Source organism: Hemitrygon akajei, chromosome 4 (assembly GCF_048418815.1).
Source record: "Hemitrygon akajei chromosome 4, sHemAka1.3, whole genome shotgun sequence".
NCBI classification, from domain to species: domain Eukaryota; kingdom Metazoa; phylum Chordata; class Chondrichthyes; order Myliobatiformes; family Dasyatidae; genus Hemitrygon; species Hemitrygon akajei.
Genome location: NC_133127.1, coordinates 45,516,027 through 45,529,633, shown reverse-complemented (window position 1 = coordinate 45,529,633; position 13,607 = coordinate 45,516,027). Strand labels below are relative to the sequence as shown.

The 13,607-nt window shown below is 42.4% G+C and overlaps 1 protein-coding gene across 5 annotated transcripts in view; it reads right to left on the bottom strand.

The window, feature by feature from the left end:
• Positions 1-13,607, bottom strand: part of fam13a (family with sequence similarity 13 member A) — a 277,630-nt gene that overhangs the window by 67,391 nt on the left and 196,632 nt on the right. For all 5 annotated transcript variants that reach the window (XM_073042473.1, XM_073042470.1, XM_073042472.1 and 2 more), the window contains one exon: positions 4,310-4,351. In XM_073042473.1, the coding sequence (XP_072898574.1) occupies positions 4,310-4,351 (42 nt within the window). The remainder of the gene's footprint in view (positions 1-4,309; positions 4,352-13,607) is intronic.

Genomic DNA, 13,607 nt, shown 5'->3' with positions numbered 1-13,607 from the left:
CTTTTTTGCCTGAAAAATGCGCTAAATTACAGAATGCAGGCAAAGTTCAGGGTTATGTATTCGTATAAAATCGCTCACTCGTTAATCACCAGGCCCCGCTTTCCACAACCTGAGCGGATTCCACCTTTCGTGGAAACCGTGATGCACCACCACAACGTACGCGCACGGCCAGTCTCAGCAGCGTCTCACAATGCTCACAGAGCTGATTCCACCTTTCCTGGAAACCGCGATGCGACACCACAACGCACGCACACGGCCAGTCTCAGCAGTGCCTCACGATGCTTACAGCAGCGACACCAACCGCAACAAGAGGGCGGGGCTATCATGTCCATTTAGGAGAGCGCCAAACACATCATTAAGAAAAATCAGCATCCTGGAGGCTTTGGTGTTACTGCTTCGTATCTTCTATCCAGCATTAGGGTAAAAAAATATGGACAGCCTAATTATGCCACGTGGAAAGAGAAGAGGGACATTATGGTCAAGAGATGATGCCAAACGTTGTTGGGAAGCGGCAAGGAGAGGGAGAGAACAAGAATCGGATGAGGCCAGGGCTGCACATCTCCAGGATCAAAGAGTCAGGACAAAAAAGGTGAGAGAAGAAGAGACAGAGGAGGAAAGGCATGCTCGTCTCCAGAATGACAACAACAGGCACAGGAGGAGGACAGAACAAGAATCGGATCAGGCCAGGGCCACACGACTCTAGGATCAGAGAGAAAGAATAAATGGTAGAAGAGATGAAGAGACGGAGGATGAAAGGGCTGCGCGTCCCCAGAATGACAAGAACAGGCAGAGGAGGAGGAGAGAGGAAGAGACAGAGGAGGAAAGGAAAGATCAACTTGAGAATATGCGGCAAAGAGTACCCTATTGAATAATGAGCAAAGAGAAGTATATGAATATGTGTGCGACTGCTTGGAAAGGAATCTCTCTTCAATGATTTTCGTTGATGCAGCAGGAGGAACGGGCAAGATGTTTATCATCAACCTAATCCTCGCTAAAGTTAGGGGAGATGGAGGTATTGTTATTGCTGTAGCATCATCAGGTATTGCAGCAACATTGATGCCTGGTGGTAGGACAGCGCATTCAAGATTCAAAATACCCCTCAAAGTCAATGAAGATGCCCCTTGTAACATCGATAAAAGCACCAACACTAAATTTACTCCAAAATGTGAGGCTTATTGTCTGGGATGAGTGCCCCATGATTAGGGAGAGGTTCGAAGCTGTGGACCGGACTCTTTGTGAGGTATGCGGCAAGAATGAGGCCTCAGGGGGGTATTTTAACCATTTGCTGTGGCAATTTCTGTCAGCTTCTACCAGTTGTGAAATGCAGAAATGATGCTGATGTGGAGAATTCATGCATAAAAAAATCCTACTTATGGAGAAGCTTCATCAAGTTTCAATTGAAGAGAAACATGCGATTGAGTGAGGGGGAAGGATGATATTCTGAGTTCTTATTGGATGTTGGAGAAGCCAAGATTGAGAAAAGTTAAAATGATGAAATCAAAATACCTGAAGATATGATTCTGCCAGCAAAAACTATGGAAGAATGCATTGATTTCATCTACAAGACTTTCGACAATCCTGCAGAACTCTTCTCGAGGAATTCTATCTCGGTTCTTCTCAATGAAATGATGTGAAAAATAAACCTCACATCCATTAGATGCTTCCCTGGAATCATGAAAGAATACTGTTCCTTCAGGAGCTAACCCCACTCATTTTCCAACAGAATTCCTTGATTCGGTCGAACTCTCTGGATTGCAACCACATAAACTGGAATTGAAGAGGGGATCTCCCATCATTTCAATGAGGAGCTTGGATCCACCAAGGCTTTGCAATGGAATGCGAATGATGGTGGAAGAACTGCACGACAATCTCATCATAGCAAAGATAAAACATTGGTGCATTCAAAAATGACATTGTCATGATCCCAAGAATTATTCTCAATTTATCAGAAGGGGAAGATGTCCCTCTTCAGCGGAGCCAGTTCCCGATACAGTCATGCTTTGCTATGACTATACAGACGCAAGGCCAAACCATGGAGAATGTATTGAATTATTTGGAGAAACCGGTATTCCAGCATGGTCAGCTGTGTGTGGCTTTAAGCCGGGGAAAAAGAAATGAAAACGTTAGAGTATTCTTGAAGGGTGGCAGATCAAGCTGAAATGTTGTCATCAAAAATTACCTTCATTAAACGAGGAGGAGCTATATTTGTCTTGCTACGCGTCTTTCTTCTTTAATAAACTGAGTTTTTATTCTTTAATTTCCAAAGCACCTCACATCAGACTGCACTACCTTTCTCTCAAAGGGTGCCCCAACGGGTTAAATATGAATATTAACCAGAAGTTTGGTTGAAACTTTTGCTGGGAATTTTTGGTCATTCTTACGTTAAAATGTTTTAATATCCAGTGCCTGTGGTACTTGTTCCCAATGTTTGGTGCTGTTGGGCACCATGAAATGAGTACCTTAACAGAATGGCTGTCCACTTTAGGACTGTTGTAATCTGTATTTCTTACTTACACTGAGCTCTGACTTCCACTCCATAAAACCGTACAGAGAAGAAAAGAGGCAAATTGACTAATCGTATCAGTATCAGCTCACACTGGAGGCCCTTTGCCAACAGCCTCACAATCTCTTCCAGATCCAGCATCTATCTAACCCTTTAAAGTTTTTGCTAAAAGTTCTTCCATCCCCTTTTATGGCAGCAAACTACTATCAATAAATACACAGAAATATTCTTCTAATCTCCCACACCATTGTTTCAATAAAAACTGGTATTCTCTTTTTTTCCCCCAATATCTTTGACAACACTCATTCCTCAATTAACCTCACTGAGTACATCATTTGGTCTTGATCACAATGCTGTATGACAATTTATTGTGCACAATTTGGATGTAGCTATTACTATATTGCAGCAGTGACCACTAGTAGTTATAAATTTGTGACTTCTTGAGGTCCTGAAAACTGACATGAATTGCTTTATCATTGATAAGGATCACTTCCTTCCCTCATTCACTCACTGGTCTTACAAACCTGCTGGATAGTCTAAGGTAGAATGCCTATGTCCGCACGACATTATTACAGCTCTGGGCATCACAGTTCAGAGTTCAATTCCAGTGTCCTCTATAAGAAAGTCTGTACGTTCTTCCTGCGTGTGTGGATAGGTTTCCTCTGGGTGCTTCCATTTTCTCTCACAGTCTAAAGACATATCAGTTAGTAGGTTAATTGTTCATCATAAATTGTCCTGTGATTAGACGAGGGTTAAGTTGGTGGGTGGTGCGGTTCAGTGCGCCAGAAGGGCCTGTTCAATGCTACATTTCTAAAAGAAATGAAAAACATGCATTCTCTAACTAAACCTCTTCAGCTCTCTCTTCATTAAGACACTCTTTAAACCTCACTATGTGGACCAAGCTTACAGCTGTACATCTGAATTATTATCCTTGGGTTTGCAGAATCACTGTAACTTGCATCACAGGGAGGCCATTCAGCCCCTTGTGTCGATGATGAACTACCTAATCCAGTCACTCAGCACTGGGTCTGTAGCCTTGGCTCTTTAAGCACATGTCCAAGTAGTGTTAAAACATGATAAGTATTTCTTTCTTTCAGGGAATGAGTTCCAGACCTCCACCATTCTCACAGTGAAGTTGTTTTCCTCATCTCACCTCTCCTCCTTTCACCAATTATTTTAAATCTATGCTCCTTGTTTTTTGACCCTTCTACGAAGGAAAACAGTTTCTTCCTTTACGTTCTATCTTTGCTGCTCAAACTGAAAGAAATTTATTCAGCAATGATTGAGGGATGTAGGTCATGTGCAGGCAAGTGGAACTTGCTCAGGTAAGCAACTTGGTCAGCATGGATGTGTTGGACTGAAGGGTCTGTTTCTACACTGTATAACTTTATGACTCTATTATACATCTCAACTAAATTCTCTTATAGCTGCTTCTGTTCCAGAGATAACACACACAATTTATCCATTTTGGTAATTTTCATTTGGTAATGCTCTTCTGAAATATCTTGGGACAATTCCCCGCATTTATCCAGCCTCTTTAATATTTTTATTAGAGACCTACTCAATTGCCTTCAGGGTTCAGAAGCTTTGCTGCTAATTGATAGTTTTACGGGATACCAAAAATCTTTATTTAACCTCTTACAATACTGTACAGCTGATAACTTTTTGATAAATGTAAATAATTCCTTCAGTAATTGGTTTAATAATTCCATCTACATGTTGTGAACAATTAAAAAAATCTCATAACATTTCCAGATGTGATCCCTAATCAGTGACAGTGTGACAAAATGGCTCGACAGACCTTACCTTAAATAGAAGGGGGACATCGGTCTATCATCGTCTTGAGAGCTGAAATTTAAGAGAAACTGCGTGAGCCTTTCCAAAAAAAAATGCAGAAATTGTGAAATTTTCAGTTTATAGGTCAACATTTGATATATAGAGAGAACAACTCTTGCTCAACACCATGCAAGATATAGAATCCTGCTTGATAGGAAACTTATCTAAAACCATTCACTCCCTCCACTGTTGACGCACAGCAGCAGCACAAGTTCAAGTTCATTGTCATTCAACTGCATTCATGTACTGCATACCACTAAACGAAACAACGTTCCTCTGGACCAAGGTGCACAGCACAGTAGATACAACTCACACACAACACATCAAGTAACATTACACAAATACATTAAAAAATAATAAAATATATTCCAGAAGGTTGACATTTAGCATAGGGTGCATTTGTGACACCAGTTAAAAAGCAAACAGTTTATCACTACTGTGGCTTCATTATTAATGAGACCTGGGTGGTGGTAGACGATTCAGTAGTGTCACAGTCTGGGGGAAGAATTTGTTTCTCATCCTAACAGTCTTTTTCCCTAATGCTACTGAACCTCCTCTGCCTGTGGGATGGATGGGAGGGATCCTTGTTTATGGGCCCGGCATACACAGCGCTCCTGATAAATATCTAGGATAGGTAGAAGCGAGACCTGGATGATCCTCTCAGCAATCCTGTAGTGTCTTGCGGTCAGATGCCTGGCAATTCCCGCACCAGACGGTGATGCAGCTGGTCAGGGGATTCTCAATGGTGTGCCTGTAAAAATTGGGTGGAACGTTGGGGAAAGAGCCTCACTCTCCTCAGGAAGTAGTGATGCTGCTGTACCTTCCTGCCTAAAGAGCTGGTGTTGAGGGCCCTGTGCACTCCCAGAAACTCGGTGCTCCTAACTCTCTCCACAGAGTTCAAGTGCAGCGAGAAATGGTCAGCCTATACCTTCCTAAAGTCCACAATCATCTCTTCAGTCTTGTCCATGCTGAGGCTCAAGTTGTTGTGCCTGCACTATTCTACAAGCTGCTCTATCTCCTTTCTGTACACAGGGCCATCGATGTTGTTGATGAGGCCAGCCACTGTTGTGCCATCAGCGAAGTTGATTTCGATTTGAGCTGGATTTAGCAGTACAGTCATGCATCAGTAACAGGCTGAACACACAGTTATGGATGGCGCCAGTGCTCAGTGTGATAGAGATTTTGCTGCCAACATGGACTGACTGATAGGTACCATCTAGCTGTAGCAACTCACCAAGACTTCTTAGGCAGCATCTTCTAAACTCACAGCCCCTACCAGTCAAAAGGACACGGACAGCAAAAACATGGGAATCTGCCTGGATATTGCCCTTCATCCTGATCTTATCACTTTATCCTTTCTAGTTCAACATTTTGAAACTCTTGCCCTAGCAGTGGTTGGCCTTATCAAGAACGATGACAAGACAGAGTATAGAGTGGAAGTGGAGTGGCTGGTAGACTGGTGTGAGAAGAACAACTCAAGCCTGAATATGGAGAAGACTGAGGAAATCATTGTGGACTTCAGAAAGGTGCAGACAAACCATCCCCCTCTGTGACTACATGGCTCTTCCATAGAGTGAGTTAAGTGCACCAGGATCCTGGGAGTTCACATCACGGATGACCCCACCTGGTCCCTTAATGTCACCTCCCTGAACAAGAAGAAACAGCAGTTGAGGCAAGCAAAGTTTCCTCCTATTTTATCTGTGTTTTACAGGAGCTCTACTGAGAGTGTCCTGACAAGTTGCAGCTCCATCTGGTATGGGAGCAGTCGAGCATCAGACCAGGAGTCCCGATAAAGGACTTAGAGAACAGCTGAGAGGATCATAGGGGTCTCTCTATCGTCCATCTAGGACTTTTATCAGGAACGCTGCATACGCAGGGCCCTTAGTATTATTAAGGATCCCACCCATCCATCCAGCATCTTCTTTGACTTTCTACCATCAGGCAGGAGACTATGATGCATAAAAACAAAAATGGTCAGGATGAGAAACAGTTTCCTCCCCCAGGCCATTTGGCTTCTGAACAGCTACCTGTATTATATTCAATTTGTCACTGGTTAATCTGTTCTGTACCTTCCAATATTTAAAATTAACGCACTTTAGTTTGTTATTTATGTTATTCATCTGTAGATTCTATCAGTACCATTATATGGTTATATATGTATATAGTTAAATGACAATATACATATATATTGTCTTGACTGACAGCATTCTGGGAATGTCCACACCTCAAGGACTACAGCAGTTTAATCAACACGTACAAACAAGCTGGAGGAACTCAGCAGTTCGGGCAGCATCCGTTGAAATGAGCAGTCAACGTTTCGGGCCGAGACCCTTCGTCAGGATTCATGTTTCGTCAGGTCTCGGCCCGAAACATTGACTGCTCATTTCAACGGATGCTGCCCAACCTGCTGAGTTCCTCCAGCTTGTTTGTACGTGTTGATTTGACCACAACATCTGCAGCGTACTTTGTGTGGTGTTTACTACAGCAGTTTAAGAAGGCAGCTCATCACCACCTCCTCAGTGGCAACAGCGGGTGGGCAATTAAATGCTGGCTCAGCCCGCGAAGCCCACGTCCCTTAAATAATTTTTTTTTTAAACATACATTTCGATGCAGGCCATACATTTTTCAAAGAAACTGAAATGTTGTACCAGCAGCACACTCCCTCTCTACTCGGTTGATTTCAACTTTACTAGGTTGATTCCAAAGAATTCCTCGGAATTTGTAGCACAGTAACAGGCCAGTCAACTCAATTAGACTCTGCTCTTTACGGGTCTTCCTCAAACACTCCCCTTCATCCAAACTCCCATGCAACCTCCCTTTCTCCCCATGCTTAAAATCCACCCACATGCTCCGTCCCAATCATTCCAGGAGATGGTGGATTTTATAATCCAATTCCTCTCTGGGTAGAATTATTTCACCAGAGGTCCCATTTTGATTTACTTCAGGTTCAATATTCTGCCAAGACACCCCATGGACTTACTGATAATTGTTAGATAAATATAATCAAATCTTCCCCTTTAACAAAGAAGACTCCATGACTATTATGGCTGATTCAAAAACTACCCCATATTATTTAAAAACTTGTACCCCAACCAAATTTTGACAAGACGAATAGTGAATGTAACTTCCAGTCTAATTTGTGTTTCCCTTCAGATTTTGTACTTTGAGAAACAAGATTGCAAGAGCAACGGTCAGCAGGAGGCCCAAAACCATATCTTATACAGAGGCCTTTGAACAAGCCAGCTAGAATGATAGATATGAGATCAGCAACTAAGAGATGCAGGGTGAGATAAATTAGGAGATGAGCTAAGTTAAGCGTCAGTGAACTAAATGACATGTTAGCCATAACTCAGTTGGTAGCACACCTGTCTCTGAGTCACGAGATCAAGTCCCACTCCAGAGACTTGTCGCACAGAATCCTAGACTGAATGAGTTCTGCACGGTTGGAGATGCTGTCTTCTGAATGAGGTCAAGTTTGCATCTGTAAGGGATATCCACAGTATTCTTTCAAGGAACTGCACACTTCACATCTACGCCATTTGGCCCATCAAGTCATGGAGGCCCCTTGTAGAGTAATCCATTTTTGTTTCCTGTAACTCTGTGAATTACTTTCCTGAAAATACCATTCCTTCTTGGAAATTCTAAATGTGCACAGAGATTTGCCCTGATTCCTGGCCTTTTTCTCAATTATCACCAGTGAAAAAAACCAAAGAACTTGTCATTATCTTAAGCTGTCTACATTACCACACTATTTCAAAAGTATTTTATTAACTATTAAGTGTTTTAGGGAATTCCAAACTTGTGAAAGATGCTAAATAATGATGAATCTTCCTTTTGCAATAAACTCATGGTTTCACTATGATTCAGCTATACTGTGAACAAATTGTTAAGGAGTGATTTATTAAGATCCCCCTATCACTAAACATCCAGAAGATACTTGGTTGACACAGGCTCACACCATTCTGGCAGAATATTGGATAGTTGGCGTATCATACCTCACCTGACCCATTCTCACCCATCTGCATTCTTCCTTACTAGTTGTAGTCCCATGGATCCAAACTATCTCTAGGCCTGGCTGCTCTGGCTGTGCCAAGAGGGAGGCCAGGTTGCCAGTGAAGCCTGGGCCACAGGTGATGCAACCCAAGGCCACACCCTTGAATGACCCTGGTGACCTGTTGGCAGTTCACTGAAATCAAAGGCCTTTGAATGTCTTTGATCATTTGAAAAATTTAGAAACAGTCCAAATAGATATGACTCATTAAAAAAAAACTTTAAATTTTACAAACACCCTGTCATAGAGCTCAATTAAAAATATATTGATAACTTAAAATAAACAGCATATTCAAAGTGGAATGAATGAGACAATCCTACATTAACCAACCATTCTGGTTAAAGGGTTTGACATGACACGTATCAGCCTCCAAACTCATAATGTATGCATATATAATAAAGTCAATGCCAAGTCCAATTGGATCATCTGTGACACATCTGAACCCCCACCCCTACCCCGTTCTTGACTTTCTTATTTCAATACACAGGTGGGGAAGGCACAGAGTGACCAGGGAGGAGGAGGCAAGTTCAAGTTTAACTGTCATTCAATTGTACATGAATACCACCAAATTAAACAGTTTTTCTCCAGGGCCAAGATGCAAAACACAGTACCAACGATCACAAGACATTTATATTCCCGTATAAGATAGCAATAAACATACAGTCACATAATATAATAAAGCCCAAGTCCCTGAGACCACAGATGACGTCAAGAGGAAGCCCACAGCGGTCTGCAGACAAATGCAATCCAGCTCGCCTTCCACCAAGTGGACACGGGAGAGCAGCTCCCACGCCAGCATGGCCTCTGTGCCACACCGCCTCCTGTGCCACCCTTCCTGGGAGGATGCAATAGGCGACACAGCGGCACGAGGCCTATTCCACGCTACGACCGAGGCCACGCAGCTCCCCCATCGTTGGTACCACCAGTAAATCAGTGAACTGGACTTGCAGCATTCCACATTACAAATGTCCAACAGGGTTTTTCCAATGACAAGAAAATCGACACGCTGTCACACTGCGCACTGTTTTCGCGCACCAACTCCAATGCCTCTCTGCAGCAGGCATTATCTTGGTCCACACCAAGTCCAACTCCTCTGCCAGAGAGCAACTCGTTGATGGGGTAGACCTGCAGTACTTCAGTTTCTTAATGTCCACTCGTGACTTGCGACTATATAAAAAGAGAGTAACACCTTTGGTTGGCCCCATAGAGACCACTGTATCGCAGCACATCACCGTCTTACCGGAAGACCCAGAGGCTATTCTACAAAAGACCCATTGGCCCACTGTATGGGCAGTAGTGGCTCAATGGGCAACACTGTGACTTCCAAGCAAAAAGGTCATGAACAACAGTTAATTTCAGGAGCTGCACTGGATATGGAATCTGTCAATATAGAGCTATTGTGTAGCACAGCACAGAAGCAAGCCCTTCAAGTCAATTCCATACCCACCATCAACCACCTGTGTTATTTCACTAATTTTAACCTAACCTATTTTTTCTTTTCTGTATACCCATCAACTCCCCACTACCACTGCCAAATTCTACCACTCATTTACACTTACACTGGGGGCAATTTACAGTGGCCAATTAATTTATTAACCCAGACATCTCTGGGATGTGGGAGGAGACCTGAGTGCCCACATGGCCAAAGGCAGAATGAACGAGCTCCTCACAGACAGCACTGCAGGTCAGGATTGAACCTGGGTCACTGGAATTCAGGTGGCGGCAGGAGTAACTGTGCCACCGGGATGCCCTTATTCCTAGCAGGCTTTCCTGCACGAGTTGTTAGTGGGCGGGCAGAAAATTAGCAAGCTCCAACAGCTGAGTCCGAATTCTCTGAGCCAGCAGGTGAATACCCAGTGCAAGCTCAAGGATCACGAACTACACATTTTCTCAGCATGGTTTACAGTTATTGGCTGATCCAATGCAGATATGGTAAAGCCAGGTTCTGCCCATTCTTTTTCCATTTCATCAAATGAAGCAGAATTGGTCGTAACCACACTTCTTGCATTTCCTTTTCTCAGTACACTGAATTCACAAGAAGGATCTGGAAGTAAAGGGGGACCCTTGTGGCTGAACAGCCAGACTCCAGTCACGGTGAATTCGCTGGAACTAGGTTAGAAAATGCTGGTTGGATCAGGAGGTATCAACTCCAGAAACTGATAAAGAGGTCAGGAAATAAAACAGGAATTGGTCTCAGGAAGGAATGGGTACAGGGACAGAGTGCTCAATGGCAAAAAAAAAAGCACAAAGATAATAACCACATTTATTTACAAAGCAGCTTTAATATACCAAACACACTCAAAGGAACCTTACTAGGCAATAAATTAAAGCCAAACAATTACAATTTATGAACTTTGATCAGGTTTGCTGGAAGCTTATAAAAATTACAAGAGGCAAAGACAGAGTAGATAGCCAGTATCTTTTTCTCAAAGGGCAAAATGTCTAATACCAGAGAGCATGCTTCAAGGCAAGAGGGAAAGCTCAAGGAAGTTTTGTGGAGCAAGTTCTTTTTTTTTAAATACATAGGGAGTGGTGGGTAGCTGGAATGTGATGTCCGGGATCGTGGTGGAGACAGATTATAGGGACATTTTAAAGGCACTAAGATAAGCAAAAGAAAAATGTGCAGAGAATGAAGAGATATGAACCACGTGCGGGCAGAAGAGATTAGATGTCATTAGCTTGGAACAACATCACTGGCTGAAGGGTCTGTCTCTATGCTCTACTGTCTATGTTCTACATAAGATATTAAGGAAATATCCATAGGATGTGGTTAAATAGCTAGTTTAAAGGTACAGCTCTGAGGATGAGTAAGAGGTAGGAATTAAAGAGGCACCAAGATCAGAAGGATTCAGGATCTCAGACCTTGAAAAGGACAAAGCCATAGAAAGATTTGGAAATACAGGCAGTCCCCGGGTTATGTACGAGTTCCGTTCTGGAGTCCATCTTTAAGTCGGATTTGTACGTAAGTCAGAATAGGTACATCCGGTATTATTTAGCGTCAGTTAGTCAAACTTTTGTTTTGGTATATAGTATATATTTTACCTTTCTATGCATATAAAACACATAAGAAACATACAGTATGTATTTCAATAATTAAACCACTACATTGCTTAGTAATAATTGTAACTTTCATCGGGGCAGGGCCTTTCCCATACTCCATTATTCTCACTCTATCCTTTAAAATTGTTCCGATCGGTGACCGACTGCAGCCTAATGCTTTTCCAATGACCGAATGTGTCTCACCTCTTTCCAATCGCTTCATTATTTCCACCTTACAGTATTTCAACCATGATCGTTTTCCATCAATGGAACAGATACAGAACAGTACCAACCCCTACTCGCAATAAATTCTTCATCACAAGCACCTTCACTTGCTGTACGTGCAGCTTTTAAATCATGGAAAAGGCTTTGAGCCTTTTCTTGCAGTAAACTAAGGCTAATAGGACTATTACGCTGATTTTGATTGTCTAACCAAATTAACAATAGCCTTTCCATTTCAATAATCAAACCACTGCATTGCTTAGTAATAAATGTAGCTTTCATTGGGGTAGGACCTTTCACATACTCCATTATCCTCACTTTATCCTTTAAAATTGTTCTGATAGTTGACTGACTGTAGCCTAATGCTTTTCCAATGACCAATGGCGTCTCACCTCTTTCTGATCGCTTTATTATTTCCACTTTTTTTCCAATCGTGATCGTTTTCCTTTTCTTTGATGCATCACCAACACTTGATTTACGCTTTGAAGACATGGTTACAAGGGTAATTACGAGACCTCTACTGCTGTGATGTGGGCACACTCAGGTTGGAGGAGCAACACCTTATATTCCATCTGGGAGCCTCCAAACTGATGACATGAACATCGATTTCTCTAACTGCTGGTAATGCACCCCCACCCTCACCATTCTCATTTCTCTCTCACCCCCTATCCCCTTAGCTGCCCATCACCTCCCTCTGGTTCAGGCTCAAAGGGCCGAATGGCCTACTCCTGCACCTATTTTCTATGTTTCTATTTTTGTTCAGTTTGAAGATTTTTGTTGTTTTATACCTAGTAAAATTGAGTATTATTTGTTGTTCCATTACCCCAATCACAGAACAGTACAGCACAGAAACAATCAACCTCCCAGCTCTTTACTTCACCCCTCCTCTCTCCTGGTTTAACCTAACACTTACCACCTTCTATTTCTTCCTCCCCTCCCTCCAGCTTCTTATGCTGACTTCTCATCTGTTTTTTTTTTCCATTCCCGATGAAGGGTTTTGACCTGAAACACTGCCTGTTTAATGTTTTTCATAGATGCCGTCTAGCCTGCTGAATTCCTCCAGCATTTTGTGTGTTGCTTTGGATTTCCAGCATCTACAGATTTTCTCTTGTTTGTGACGAACTTTGATTTGATTTGATGTGTCTCCTGGCATGAGAAGTCATGATTACTTTGCAGATATAACCAATAAAATCAAAAATATACCTAAAGGCTTAATTGGAAAAACAAGTCAATCACACTCCCACCAATAATAGATGTAAAGCAGGCTGAATGTACATTTTCATTCGTATTGCTTTGAGGTTGTAGCTGGCTTTGAAGCTACAGATAAACAAATGGGGCTGGCCAGTATTGTGCATGTTATGAGCTAGTCAAAGGAATGACAGAGCTGAGCTGAAGGCATTGGCAAAGATTAACATGACATTGCGGTTAGTCCAGACATTGTGGACTGAAGGGCCTGTTTCTGTGCTGTACTGTTCTGTGATTGGGGTAATGGAACTTTATGTGCACTTGTTGCTATTGCTGCCATATAGAGACAGAGGTTGATGCACCTTTTTACAAACAACAAATAATACTCAATTTTACTAAGTATAAAACAACAAAAATCTTCAAACTGAACAAAAATAGAAACATAGAAAATAGGTGCAGGAGTAGGCCATTCGGCCCTTCGAGCCTGCACCGCCATTCAGTATGATCATGGCTGATCATCCAACTCAGAACCCTGTACCTGCTTTCTCTCCATACCCCCTGATCCCTTTAGACACAAGGGCCATATCTAACTTCCTCTTAAATATAGCCAATGAACAAGCCTCAACTGTTTCCTGTGGCAGAGAATTCCACAGATTCACCACTCTCTGTGTGAAGAAGTTTTGCCTCATCTCGGTCCTAAAAGGCTTCCCCTTTATCCTTAAACTGTGACCCCTTGTTCTGGACTTCCCCAACATCAGAAACAATCTTCCT